General features: G+C 39.9%; 1 protein-coding gene across 1 annotated transcript in view; it reads left to right on the top strand.

The window, feature by feature from the left end:
• The window catches only part of itgbl1 (integrin, beta-like 1), a 51,600-nt gene that overhangs the window by 25,641 nt on the left and 10,787 nt on the right, over positions 1–15,172 (top strand). Inside the window, exons 6-8 of the mRNA XM_026145927.2 lie at positions 1,551–1,691; positions 2,168–2,314; positions 11,990–12,106. Coding sequence (XP_026001712.1) covers positions 1,551–1,691; positions 2,168–2,314; positions 11,990–12,106 — 405 coding nt within the window. The remainder of the gene's footprint in view (positions 1–1,550; positions 1,692–2,167; positions 2,315–11,989; positions 12,107–15,172) is intronic.

Genomic DNA, 15,172 nt, shown 5'->3' with positions numbered 1-15,172 from the left:
TTAAAGGAGAACATCACAGCCTGATACCTGCAGGTCTGACAGCAGCAGGTGTATCACTCCTGTTTTCTACCTGGAGACAGCAGTCGCCTCATTATTCTGATACACAACACAAAACTATCCACAACACTACATACTAACTACACAAGACAACACATTAACTACACACTCCAAACATGCTGAACTCCTAAAACTTCCACCTCTTCCTAAACAACCAAATGTCACGTTGCCGTGTCATTTTTGATTGGTCGACATGGTGCATTTTTCCACCAACACGAAAGGGCTGTTTTTTGTTTGGTTTTGGTTTTTCTTTGCTCATAAGCAGAGAGTGCTTGCTGCGCTGTCCTTAGACAGTAAACGTGATGAAACTATTGAGGAAAAAACACCGCGCATATATTGTTTATCATGACTCTGGTTTTACGTGGCTTATCGACACAATTTAAAAACCGGTATATATCACCTTGTTGCTTTGTCATCTTAAAGTTCTCATGTGATTGGCTTACTTGCTAAGTAATTCCAAGAAGTTGAACAATTCAGTATAGGATTTTATGGGGACAATTCTCAAGTCCTGTCCCTATGTGACATGCAACAATTTCGCTCTGAATTAATCCAAAAAGCACTGTGAAGATAATTCCTGGAGATTATAGGCAATGGATCAAGTCTGACGATTACACTGAGGCGCGATTTGATTTCATCATCGTGTACAGATGTAAAGATTTGAAGTGTTTTGTGTGAGATTGTGACATGTTATTCCTCTCTCCTGCATTTTGTTCATGAGTAACCTTCATCTCGCGCTCATACTCTATGATTAAATTGACTGACAGCAATCACAAGATGATCCCTCCCTTTATCCGTTTGGTTTACACAGTCTTTCCAGTAGAGATTATATCGGAAGTAAACCAACCACAGGATGTCAAAAGCTGAATACATTGAAAACATATACAAGTGAATGTGTCATTTCAAATTCTGAAATAACAGGTATTTGGAACATTTCCAAATGGCATCCTGATTTTTAGTGATTATAAAACATTTGTGATCAATGACCGTTACAGGTGCTGTAATCTGCTCTGGTGAAGCTCCACTGTGACATTTGTATCAGACATAAAAGTGCATGGGTCTATTAATCCAGAACCCCAGGGTTATGAGGTAGTGAGAGAGACGAAGCGGAGGGCCAAGGGCCAGACACGCACCAGCTACAGCCTACAGGCCTGCCAGCTGGCCTGCTCCCCTGGGGTTCCCCATGCTCTGTCACTGCTGATAAGAGAAAATGGGATTTCCAATGGATACTGCTCAGCTGACGGTCTTGCTCAGACGTGAAACAAATAAAAAAGCGAGACATACAGATGGACAGATACAAAGATAAAGGGAAAAAAAGGAAGTTATAGCCTTTCAGCAAGAGGAAACGTATGCGCTCCTATCCCCACCAACATACATGGAAAACAGCGATTTGGAACTTGACATTACTCACTGTTTTTGGCCTGATTAATCTGAAAGATTAATGACCAGTGTAGAAAGAAAACACAATTTACAGGATGTGTGTTTGTGTGTTTTAGGGACCTGCGTGTGTGGAGAGTGTAACTGCCATGATGTTGATCCCTCTGGTGACTGGGGAGATATTCATGGAGACACCTGCGAGTGCGACGAGAGGAACTGTCATGCAACATATGACCGCTACACAGATGACTTCTGCTCAGGTCAGCAAGCTCTGTATGGTTAAAAAACAGATTCAAACACATGATGAGGGTTTTGTAGTCTGACTACTTTGCTTTGCTGACTGCTAGTGTGATAACCTAAATAAATAATAATAAGAAAAGTCTATTCTTCAAAATGTTGAACTAATTTTTCAAAGAAGGGCTGGTGACAAAGTTACAGCTACTCTAATTTCTGTTTCATCTTTAAGAAACTGCAGTCCCATTAACTTAGCAAACACCAACAGCACTTTGTATGCTACTCTTATTGCTTTGGTACAACTTTTCAGCCATAACAGTAAACTTCCTATATAACTTAACGATAAACTGGGGAGCGGTAAATGTGACCTTTTCATGATTTCTCCAAAGAATTAATGAACAAAGTATAATAGATGCTACTATGGAGCTTTCCATTTATTAAATTATAATAGTTTTCTGCACAAACCCTGCTTTCACCAACTCTTCCTCTATGCTTTCGGCAGGTCATGGCCAATGCAACTGTGGCAGGTGTGACTGCAAGGAAGGGTGGGCAGGGAATAAGTGTGAGCATCCTCTGTCCTGTTCCCTGTCTTTGGAAAGCAGTTTGAAGAAGTGCAGAGGAACGTCCAATTTGCCCTGCTTCGGACGAGGTACCTGGTCTGCCTGTTGCTATGGTTACCATAGCAGGCTTGCACTCTGCTTTTACCTCTTGGAGTAAAATAGGTCATTTCCAGAATTGCGCATCTCTTTATTCATCCTTCTGAGCGTTTTACAGACATCAGTCAAATGTGATGGCGTCTCTAACCGAGCCATTATCTTAACAGCGATCGCTCGACTCTTGTGTTATACAGCAGTATGCATTAAAATGTGTGAGCATAATGAAGCCTTACACGCGCTAGTTTTTTTTATCTGGTTTGTGAGCTGTGATGTGCATTTGTCCTCATACTTATATATATGTGTGTGTGTGAAGGTTTTTTTCTGGATGTGTTATATACATTTAGTTACAATCTTTTCTGGCAACAATGTCAACTAACTCTCAGACTACAGGTGGTTGTGTCTAGATTTATTACAGTGCACTGTGTAATTCATAGGTGGCGCTTCTAGACAGAGGAAGCTTGTTTTCTTGGTACCTGTAAAAGTGGGGCTTAATACTAATAGTAGATTCAGCTACTGAACCAGTGGTTCTGCTAACGAAGCAAAGGTCCAGGTGTTTTGTGTTTATTCAAAGTCGTGCATCCACAAATCTTTGCTGGACGATAGTAAGATAGTAAGGGAAAGTGGGGGAATAGTATATGTAGTAGATGTGGAAGATCAGTGTAATAGAGGTGATGACATTGTGTATTGCCACCTACATTCAAAATATTTTTCAACAATTTTCAAATATTCATGACTAGAAGAGCGAAAAGATCAGATATAACATTTCCAGGATTGCGTGGATCTGGTTTAAGGGACTGTACAATCAGATGCATGACCGGTGTATATTTGGATATTGCTAAATTCTGACTGGTACACAGAATTGTGTAACATTCTTATCTTCTTCCCCCACTTCGAAGGAGGGAGCAGAGCTCGCACAAAACAGTGCAGACAGAAATATCTCAATCTAAATAACTGCTATTCTGTCTTTGGCAGAAATCTGTGTGTTCATATAGGACTCTAATATACATATTATGAATTTGAGAAATGGAGGAAAAAGTGTTTTTAAAAAAGCTTTTTTGTACTCCAGAAACATGCTTTTGCTTGAGCAGGCAAAGGTAAAAAAATATGGAACGAGACCACACACAAACAGTTAATTAAGAAACAACTAGGTGTTTACATAGCTGAAAGCTTTTCAGTCAACAATGTGAGAAACAAATGAGTCATTTTTTGCAAAGCAGCACTGATTAATCATTACAAGAAGTGGGCTTAAACGCTTCTGGGCATATCTACAATAAATGGTATTAAACTTAAATACCAAATGGATGATGTAAGAATAAGATCTAGAAAAAGGCTTGGCATTTATGGTCAGACTGCAGCAGACGTTTGGATATCGATGTCCGAAAAATCTAGAAGGTTAATGAATATTTCAGTTTCAGACGCTGCCAGGTGTTTGGTATTTGGAGGAAAACGCTAAACGCTCCATTGCTACTGAATTTGACTCACTTAAAACTATTCAGCACACACCGTGACACATTACAGAGGGTGCACAAAAGAAGACTGATAAGGACATATACATATCCTCCATGTTTTGTAGCATGTGACGAGTTCAGAGTTAGTCAGAAACTGCTTATGCAGAAAGAACTGTATGAACTAATAATTATCAAATGATTCATCTACATGATCTCTCACATTCTGTTCTCTAGTCAACATCTGCTGAGTAGTTACAGTTATTTAGGAGCTACTCATTAATGATTCATTAGTTATCAAACCGTTCCTGATTCATAACTTCTCACATTTTTGTGCAAAGTATTCAGCCAGCGTGTGATGATACGATATCCAGGAGCGTAGCAGTGCGCCTAAAAGAAGATATAGTTCCATAAATTACGAATAGCTTTTATTCTCATTTTATTCATAGTGTGTATCTCAAATTTGATTTTAGATTTAAAGTCTCTAGCGAGGTGTAGAAAAAGAAAACAAACCAAAAAATCTTTGATCATCAGTCTCAGTCATGTAATGCACATTGCCAGACGACAAAAAACAACAAGTTCTTACCATCATCCAAAGTTAACAATGCACAATGCACAGTTGTCCTTGCATTGACAGCCTGCATTGTTCTAAAGGATGCTACAGCCATTTGTTAATAAGACAAATTGTCTGGTAGTCTGCTGCATACACTTGGGTGTCTTCTCTTGTACCTTTTTACACTGATGCAGCAACCTTAATCAATCAGCTTTACAGTGCTGTGTAAGCCATTGTTCAGTGTATCTAAACACTGTTGTAATTTTTCTGGGAAATACCTGGCAGTATGTCTGTACCTCAGGAGATGGTACAGTAAAGCCTTTGCTATTCTGTTGGTTGCACACTGATTGAACCTAATAATATAGGCAGTGGGCAGTTCTACAGGGACAAAACTTGCTTGGTCTCTGGACTCTGCAGATATGTCAGGGGTTAATGTGAAGCATTGATTCACTTGACTGTGTGGGAAGTCAGGGGGGGATGTATAGCTTTTCTGCAGCTGGAAATGGAAAGGGAGGATATGTGTGCTTTGTACTGCATGTTATACTCTCACCCATGGGCGAAGGAGCTGCTGATTACACCTGAGTGCACGGTTGCTACCATGGAGACAACAAATTACAGAAAAGTTAACATCACAAGGTTCAACTGAACAACAACAACAAGCAGGCAAAACAGAACCATTTTGTGCCTTTTTCTAATGTATCACCATTACATATTGTGCCAGGAAGACGGCCTCAAACCAATGGCGTGATTGAGGACATATGACGTTCCCCACCACATAATGAACCAGAAAAGATTAACTTGTGCACAGAGAGTTAATTAACTTTAATTCCTCTTATACTTCCTTTAAATTATCTCCAAAAGCTGCAACAAAATGAAACTTCAATTTACACAGTGCAATGGAACAATTAATGGGATTCATGAATGCTTCCCTTTCAGAACTGCATTAAAAAAAAATGTTTCCAGCCCATTCAGTAAGCGTTTAAAGCCTGGCAACGTATCTCACTGTTGTTGGTTTCCTGTTCATACACCTAAATGAGAATTAGGATTTGGAAACTATGAGATACGGTACAGTTCTAGGCTGAGATTCTCTAACCCTTGTCGAGGGAAACAAAAAATTTTCTTCTAGTTGTTTTCTGTCTGTAGCAATGATGTAGTGCTTAGAAACTCACAACGGTTGGAAAGAATGTGTTCATTGCATGACTGTGATATCAAAAGATGTAAACAATAAAAAGGAAGACAGGAAGCAAGGTGGGAGGGAAGATACAGAGCGAGAAAGAGAGAAACTGAAGGAGACAGACACAGAAAATCACTTAGGCATGGATGAATGAGGCTGGTACAGATGTTAGTCTGAGAGGAAAGGCCTTGAAATTTGAAACAGCAGCTTCAGAGCTTCTTCCTGAAAGATGGAGACAAGACGCTTGTGGAGTACATTCTTTATACTCTGGTATGTCCTGACGGAAACACCTGCTTTCAACATCTTTTTGCTGATTCTTGGGATTCCTTTCTCTGCTCTCTAGTGTGGCCTGTAGTAGACATTCACTGTATGTGTGTGCTACTTTTTAACATAGCACATTCCTTCTGCAGTTGAAAAAAATGTTTTTAATCTTACAATGTTGTGTCATTTGCAAGGTTTTGAAATATAGTTAATTGTCTGTATAACAAAACTGATTTTTTTTATCCCCTAAGAAGTTGTTACCACATTGGTTTTAGATGACTATCATAAACTTAGTACATAAAGTGAATCTAGCTGCATACTGAATGCTGATGGAATGCTTTCATTCACATCACGGGATAGGACATATGAGCAAAGGATGAGCACATAAGGGGCCATCATTAGGCTTAATGCATTATACCTGTTGTGCTGGAGGACTCATTGCAGCTGTTGCTGAAATGAAAATGAAATTTAGTGAAAAGACCTTAAACCGGAGGGAAAACCAGACTGACAATGTTGAAAGCACTCTTTAACTGTGGTCACGCGTTGTTTAATATATTGTGCAGTGGATTTGATTTTACATTTAAATCTTTAAATCGACATTTTTGAGCTTTTTTATTTTTCCAGGTGCAAAGAGCGGATAATGTAGATGCAATCCAAGAGGTTTTTTTTGTACTTTTGCCTGCATGTTTGTCAGTTTCACAGCTCTGTGGTGAAAGGATTGTCACAGCTGTGGTTGTGTTTATGCAGATCAGGCAGTGCAGCACAATTTTGGTGCTCACTTTGGCATAACAATGGGCTCCTATGCCCACTTGCTGTTGTTTGAAAATGTGATGAATGAGACACAGTGTAGATGGGACATTTCTCAATTCTGTTCAATTTTGTGGCCCTGCCTTTTGCTTAAATTTAAAGTCCATATATAAAATTGTCTCTGTAGCCATCTGTTTAATACATATCAGGTACATGATTTATATAGGGTGAATGCTTGAATTAACCTAGCAGCTGGATTATAGACTACTTTATGGTTCAGACCTCAAGCTAATCACAGCAAATCATGTAAGAGTATGTTTAAGTAAGTACAATATATTCTCAGCTCTGCAATTTGATAACACGGAAAACTGATGTCAAAATTATGATTTTAAAATCTTACCAATATTGAAGTTATGTGGTCATGGAATAATCAGTCATACTAGTTTGTGCATGTAAGCATATTTAAATATTGCTATGTCCACACTGCATGCATCAGTGGTCAGATCTATCAATTCAATTCTTCAAATGTTGCCTACATCAGACTTTAACCTGACTAGGTAACGACCCCGAACGAACCCATATGTACAAATAACTCACATGCAGTATGCTCTAAACATGAAAGCCGATAAATTCAGCTTGCATAGTTTCATTGCTATGTTAGACTGGAATCCAGCCAATTCATGAGAATGTGATAGTTGAGGATGAAGCCAAAATTTGACAAATTTGAATCTGAGTGCTGTTGTTCAATGGTTTCAATGAAACAGATTTCCAAGGATTTCAGCCTTTAACTACATCTGTCAGCATCTAGGAGGAGGTAGTCAGGTAAAAGCTATATATATATATATATATGTATATATATATACATATATATGTGTATATATATATATATATACACACACATACATACATCATATATATATATATATATATATATATATATATATATATATATATATATATATATATATATATATATATATATATATATATATATATGTATGTAAAGTTTGTAGTATGCATGCTTGTTGTTTTTGTCTGCTTCCACTTGTCTTTGCACTAGGATGATGTCGGAGTAAATGTGCAGTCATATTCGTTGTGTTTCTAGTGCTTTCAGGTTAATCTCGTTGAAATTACGTTAAGGCCACAACATGCATACAAGCACGTGGGGCCATGCAAACTATATAAACTAGTACTATTTTGAGTTGCTGCAATGAAAGTTCAGTAAAATGGACTAGCCTGCTGCATCATTTTTAATTTAGATTTTCTGGGTGTCTTTGAATTCAGACCTCTTTAGGTTGATAATTTTCAGTTCAATCAAATGATGTGGCATCCTTTTGTTCCTAGCATATTACCCGGTTCATATCAATATAGATATCCAACATGATTTCTTTTTCCTGTTGATCTGATGTGTTTTCAAAGTGTTCCTTTAATTTCTTGAGCAGTATCCGTTAGTTCTCAACTTTTCAAAAATGGAATGAAAATGATCTTAAGACATGCACATGAATGTGTCATTTACTTTAGCAAGAAACACACGCGAAACATGAACACGCATGCACACACTCACACTGGTGGATGGCTTGACGGCCATGGAGATAATCAATAAGGCAGGGGTGTTATGACATCACCGGTTGCTAGGGTAACTGAGTCCACTGAGCAGATGGTGGTATGTTGTATGTGAAGAAGGACGAGAGCTTGTTATGTTTGTGTCTGTGCATGCTGAAGTGCGTGGTCATAAGAAGTGACAGTGATGTGACATGGACGACACATTAGATGACGCTGTCATTCGAGTAGCTGTCTTGTAAATTCATGCTCTGCACTATTTATTGCCCCTAATTTCCCCCAGTGAGTCATCGAAAGATAAGGCAGGCACATACACATTATGGATGTGTTTTAGGTCTAATTTGGTGGCACTAAACACAAAATGTACTCCGCAGGGTAACAAACAGGGAAAATACTCAGAGTGAATAATGATTGTGCAAAAAAAGGACATACCCAGCTCAATAAAAACAAGAGAAAAGAAAAAGAGGGGCACTGTGTGTGCTGTGATTTAAGAATCTTTATTGCACCAAGAAATTCCCTTTGTGCAATTATTTTTCTCTTAGGCTACGTCCACACTCGCCTGGATAGATTTGAAAACGGCGTTTTCGTCTGAAAACGCTCGACGTCCACACTATCGTTTTCAGTCGTTGTCACAGAGCTGTCCGTCCACATTGAAACGGCCGAAAACACTTACGGTCCAGTACTGGAATGCAAGATAATTCGACCTGCCTCATTTCTGTCTGCCCCTTATTTACTTTCCGGCTCGTTGAAACGTCGCGGCAAAATGTCGAGACTAATGACTAAAATGTGTCATCGTTTTCAAAAAGTCTCAGTTTTTGCTGTCCACACTGTGATGCGAAAGCACAGTTTTAAAATGTATGCGTTTTCGAGAGCGTTTTCAAAACGCTGCGTTTTCCTTGAGGGAAAACGCCGTCTCAGTGTGGACGGGAGGCCAGAACGGAGAGAAAATGATGTGTTTTCAAACGAAAACGCATTAGTGTGGACGTAGCCTTAATTCCGAAAGTGTATTTAGTTTTTACACACACTGCTTCCGCATTTCTGCTTAGTTTTTGTTAAATAAATGATGTCATGTCCCAATATATTCCTCTTAGATTGTAATTACCTAATTTTAAGATTTGGTACAGACTAAATAGGTTTTTATTGTTTTCTTTAAAATCCACAGACATCGGCTGTACTTTCATCTTACCTATGGTCCCACACACTGATACAAATCCTCATTCTAATGAGGACACACATGATATTTCTTTTAAGTGTTTCTGTTTTAACACAAAGCTGACAGCACAGCTGGAAACCAGGCCAAAGGGCGCTTCACAGCAATCGCCACTGTGCTCCCAGTGTAGAAACAGGTACAAGTAGAAATTGGGGCCACAATGCTACAAGTCTGATTGCTTATCGCTGTTTCTAGATCAGGCTCTTGCTGCTTAGCTGTGGTTGACATATACGCAGCTTAAATATCAGTTAGATTGTTTGCTAGTTTTGTGTTAGCATGCTGTTTATGCAGATGCTTGAAAAGAGTCTGTACAGTGGGGGGAATAATTATGTGATCCCCTGCTGAAATTGTAAATTTGCCCACTTAAAAAAAAACTGTCTCTAATTTTAATGGTAGCTTGATTAAAATTAGGGGAGGGGTTTGGGGGCAGAATATCAACCAAAAATGCAGAAAGAAATGCATTGCTTAAAAGTTATAAATTGATTTGGATGTAATTGAACAAAATAAGTATTTGATCGCCACACAAAACATGACTTGGTACTTGGTGGAGAAACACCAATTTGTCACCAGGATTGCACACGTCTCAATGGAATTTTGGTGCGCTCCTCTTTACAGAAACTATCTAAATATTTTAGGTTATGTCTGTGAAGTGAAACCTCTTATCCAAGAAGCTTCTTCGCGTCTAAGAGCAATTGTTTGACGGTCCCAGATTTTAAGCCCTATGGGAGTGTACCCAAGAGGGTCATGGACCCCTTATTGATCCTCTACCTAATCACACAAGCCACGGTGTGAAAACGGGTGTGGGTCCCAATCAGCCAAGGTTTCGGGTGAACCCACTGTGAAACCTAGCCCCACCCTATCATGTGATTTACTGAGGTTAAATGGCCCAGGATGTGAGTGGGCGTTAAGGCGTCTGGGATCTCAAAACAGTTGGTGTCGTAAGCCCCGCCCTCTGTTCAAAGATGGTCATTCACAGTGGACATAGATGGCTTCTTTAACTCCTCTTTCAAACCGTCTGTCTCCTCTGTCCAAAATGTGAACATTGGTGTCCTCGAAAGAGTGACCTTTGTCCTTTAGATGCAGACGGACAGCCGAGTCTTGTCCCATCGAGGTGGCTCTTCTATGCTGTGCCATGCATTTATGAAATGGCTGTTTGGTCTCTCCGTTGTAGAGGTCTGGGCAAACAGCCCCAAAGCATAACGTTTCCACCTCCGTGCCTGACTGGGTGTGCGGTGTTCTTTAGGCTTTATGTCATACTCAGCCTTTCTCTTCCTCCAAACACGACAAGCCAAGTTGATGCCAAATAGCTCCATTTTGGTTTCATCTGACCACAGCACTTTCTCCAAGCCTCTCTGAATTATTTAGATGTTTACTTGCAAACTTAAGGCGGGCCTGTATATGTGCCTGTAAAGGATTCGGACCCGACACACTGTGTTTTCGTTCGTTTTGAGCTTTTTATTGAGAACACAGTAATACTTTTTCCGGCACACTCAGCAGCCGACTTCCAGTCAGCTGCACACTCCTCTCCCCTTTCGTGTCCAACGTCACTGAAAAAGGGAAATCCTTGTCAGGACAATCACATCCACCTGTCCCTCCAACCTCCCTGGCACTGCCCCTTGAGCTCACTGCACCACCCCTCCTCTGCAGCTGAGCCAGGGATCACACCTCCGCCACAGTACTTTATTGAGCAAGGGGACCTTTCATATTTCAGTCCATTACTGGGTAGTGTTTTACTAATTGTGTTCTTGCTGGTCTCAACAGCCCAGATCATTAACAAACTCTGGTTCAATCCCTGGCTGCTCCAGTCTGCACGCCAAATATCTTTGGGCAAGATGCTAACTCCAAGTTGTATGAATGTTAGATAGAAAGCACTTACATAGAAGTGCTCGTATGAATGGGTTAATAGGGCATGTTGTATAAAACATGGCTCATGTTTTATACAACATGGCCCAGCAGAGTAGAAAAGCGCTTTCTAAGAACCAATCCATTTACCATTTATCCCATGAGGCAAGATCTTGCATGGAGCTCCAGACGGAGGATGATTGATAGTAATTATATATATCTTCCATGTCTGAATAATCACACCCCCAGTTGTCACCTTCTCAGCAAGCTTCTTGTAGGTCTTGTGGCCCTTTCCAGCCTTCTGCAGGCCCTGACATCCTTTCACCTCCTGACATCCCACCATCTTTGCCCATGGTTGTGGAGAGGTTGGAGTGAGATCAGGATTATCTGGAATTGACTGAGTGATCTGTAATCTGCCTGCCACATGGGCGCAGATCCAGACTGGCTAGAACAAGCCGGGTAGTAGGGGATCAAATATTTACTTTACTCAGTGACATGAATCTATACGTTTTATTTTTCTGGATTTTTGGCTGATATTCAGTCTCTCTCCATTATAAAGAAACTACCATAAAAATTTCACACTGGTCAGTTCTTTGCAAAGGAGCAAATTCAGCAGGGGCGTGAATGATTACTTCCCCCACTATAAGTGTGAGCAGCAGTTTAGCTTTTTTCCTAAATATAGGGTTAGCACCTATGATAACTTAGATCTCAGAGGTAAATTCTACACTAAAGCCAGTATGCAAATCAGTTTCCTAAAATTACAGAGTGAATAGAATAGAATATAGATTATATAAACAACTTCCGACAAAGAAAGATTATTCTGTTAAAAACACAACACAACTGCTCAGATGTGAGAAGACGTTTCTATTTTTCTAGGTCAGTGCCAGTGTGGACAGTGTACTTGCCACCCACCTGGGGACAGTCGTGTTCATGGCAAAAACTGTGAGTGTGACGACCGTCAATGCGAAGACATCAGTGGAGAGGTCTGTGGAGGTAAGCGAACACACGCAGACCCTCACACACACACACACACACACACACACACACACACACACACACACACACACACACATTAAGTCTTTGTTGTGCCCTAAGGGGTCTTTGAAACTTTGCCGGTAGCGTTTGTAAATTTGAAGATCAGTGCACCGTGATCCTGTCTGCTCTCATTGATATCCACAGGCACAACCTTCTAAACCCTTGAGCCTAATTTTAGAGAAACTTCTCTCAGCTGCTGAAGCTTCTGTTTGAGGTCTCGGGAAGTTGGCGCTCATAATTTGAGCCATTTAGGCAGAGATGCTGTAATGAATACAGTAGCTCACACTAAAACATTAGAGGCTCAGTTGAATTTGATATTTCCCATTGTAGATGCTAGAGCTTGAGAAAAGACAGAGAGAGAGAGAGACTGGCAGAAGCCAAATAAAGACAAAAAAGGATCGTAGTGCAGGTCATGAGAGTCATATCAATGATTATCACAAAGCCTCTTTAATTTGACTCCACATGACTCAGAGTATTTTTTTGGATACATACACCACACGGAGATCTGCTTTTTGGGTCCTTTGCTGTAATGAAAGTGCTGGAAAAATGATAAAATATGACACATACACGGTTTTCCAAATAATAGCTCTTTTTTTTTTCCAAACTAATATCTTTCTAACAACAGCGAGGAGCTTTTCCTTCACATGTATACCAAACAGGGAAGGTACTTAGTGAAACTCAGTTCACTGTTCAGTCAGTGAAGTTTAAAACTATTTGTCTTTTCTCTTAAATTCACATGTGATCTGTCTAACTGCTACCATATATCAATATGTGGATCTTCCAGGGTAGGGAGTTTTTTTTTTTAATGTTCTAGTGAGCTGTCTCGCTATTGCATTAGTGGTGCAGTGCAGCATCTGAGGGTAATTTTCTGTAGTATTGATTGGATTATGGCCACTCATTGTCCTTTGGGCTGTCCAGGGACAATCCTTGAGGAGCCTTCTGGGTTAGCCTATCTCCAGCACTGCTGCACATGCAAACAAACATAAGCATACATACGAACAATAGGTCCACAATTATGTCTGTATACTGAAAGGCCTGTGGAAGTCATTGGGTATTTTGAGAAGCTGAAAGGCACTCGAAACAAGGTGACACGTGAGGATCAAACATATAGGAGCTTTGTTTCAAGGGGGTTTGTAAGAAACTTCATAAGTCATGGTACAGTGCTGTCAGTGCTGCTGACTGTTTGGACCTCACTGCAGACAACAGAGAAGAGACACGTGTATACAATTCAGTCCTTCTGTGTTAACAAGCTTGTCAGTCAGGTCGGTCCTTACTTGACTCATGAGGGTTGTATCCAAAAACAAAGAACAAGAAGACAAAATGTTTACTTTGTACACTGCAATTTAAAGCAGTCCACTCTTTCTTCTGGTCCATAATTTCATCGTTTTTTTACACCTTCACTATGACAAAGACATATTCGTGTTATATGGGATAGAAAACATGGGTGGTCAGTCATACTGGACACAAGATCACACAGGACCTTCTTCAGTGTAGAGGCCACCTTGTACTTAGATGATTGAATTGGCTATGGTAAATGGTAAATGGCCTGTATTTATATAGCGCTTTACTAGTCCCTAAGGACCCCAAAGCGCTTTACATATCCAGTCATCCACCCATTCACGCACACATTCATACACTGGTGATGGCAAGCTACATTGTAGCCACAGCCACCCTGGGGCGCACTGACAGAGGCGAGGCTGCCGGACACTGGCGCCACCGGGCTATAACATAATTGTGTTTTATTTCTCTTCCAAACTGGAGTTGTTTATTTTAATCTCACTGGAGCTACTCGTGACTGGATTTTGTTATTATTTGTCAGTTGGAAGTTTGAAAAGAACATCTTAGGCTCTCAGGCTTAAGGCAATAAATTGCTTTCTTTTCATATTGTATCATTAATGCCAAGTCTGAGTGTTGAACTTTTAAACTGTCCAGATTTTACATGCATAATTATTACTTTGATGTTTGGATTGACACGAACCGTAGTTAAAGTCTGAAGCTGGTCATTATGTCGGCTCCCACATTCGTGTTTAGCCAGATTTCTGGCTGTGGGTATTAAGTGGGTATTATGAAGGCTCCGTGCCCCACAAAGTCACACAGTAATCTCCAGATTTTACAGAGGTTTACTGAAACCACTGAAATCATGTCAGCATATCTACCGTGAACGTTTCTTTATGACAGGGATGTTGCTAGATACCTGCACTGTGTCTCTACTTTGATCCTTCTGTCTGTTGTGTACTTTGTACTTACTTTGATAGTGCAAGATCTTCATGGTGTCTTGAATCTGACATGCTCTTTGGTGCACTTGAAAATGACCACTACAACCTTTAAATGTCATGCCAGCTGTCCCATTTGCAACTTGTCAAGCAACATGCAACATTAAATTCTTCTTTAGTGACAATGGGAATTGAAAATGAACAGACATCAAAGAATGCATTAACAAATCAAAAGACAATAAGCTGCAAATAAATGTGCTGCTTTAAGCTAACACTGGTCTTATCATTAGCATTGGCGATGGATGCTCCTTATGCTGGTTTTAAACTGTTCTGCAAATAAGCCAAAATGGTTGAGAACATACATTCCTTCATAGCCAAATTGATAGCAGGTGTCACAATAATACATCTTAGGTAAAGTGTTGGGTTAATAAATGCATTAATATCAGATACCACATACCATCATGCATTTCTTTGTGAAATAATGATCAAAAATGAAAGAAACGCAAAGGAACAACAGAGGTTATCTTGCATTCTTTGTATTAATTAACCTCTGTGATCGCTTCAACAGTCTAATTCAAATGAACTATGTAAGTGCTAATGCCTGGCAAATACAGTGTGGTCACATGACATTTACAGAGGTGAGACCGAGGTTAGATGCTAGGCTGTTTAGGTCTAATTTTCACAGTTTGTGACTTTAAATTATAGTTGAGGGAAATTATAATAGGAGTCTTGTCAGTCTGCGATTACATCTAATATCTGGTATCTGCTTTGTTTGTATTTTCTACATACAAACACCCACCCTATTGGATCA

Source organism: Astatotilapia calliptera, chromosome 16 (assembly GCF_964374335.1).
Source record: "Astatotilapia calliptera chromosome 16, fAstCal68.1, whole genome shotgun sequence".
Taxonomy (NCBI): domain Eukaryota; kingdom Metazoa; phylum Chordata; class Actinopteri; order Cichliformes; family Cichlidae; genus Astatotilapia; species Astatotilapia calliptera.
This window is presented reverse-complemented; position numbering and strand designations above follow the sequence as displayed.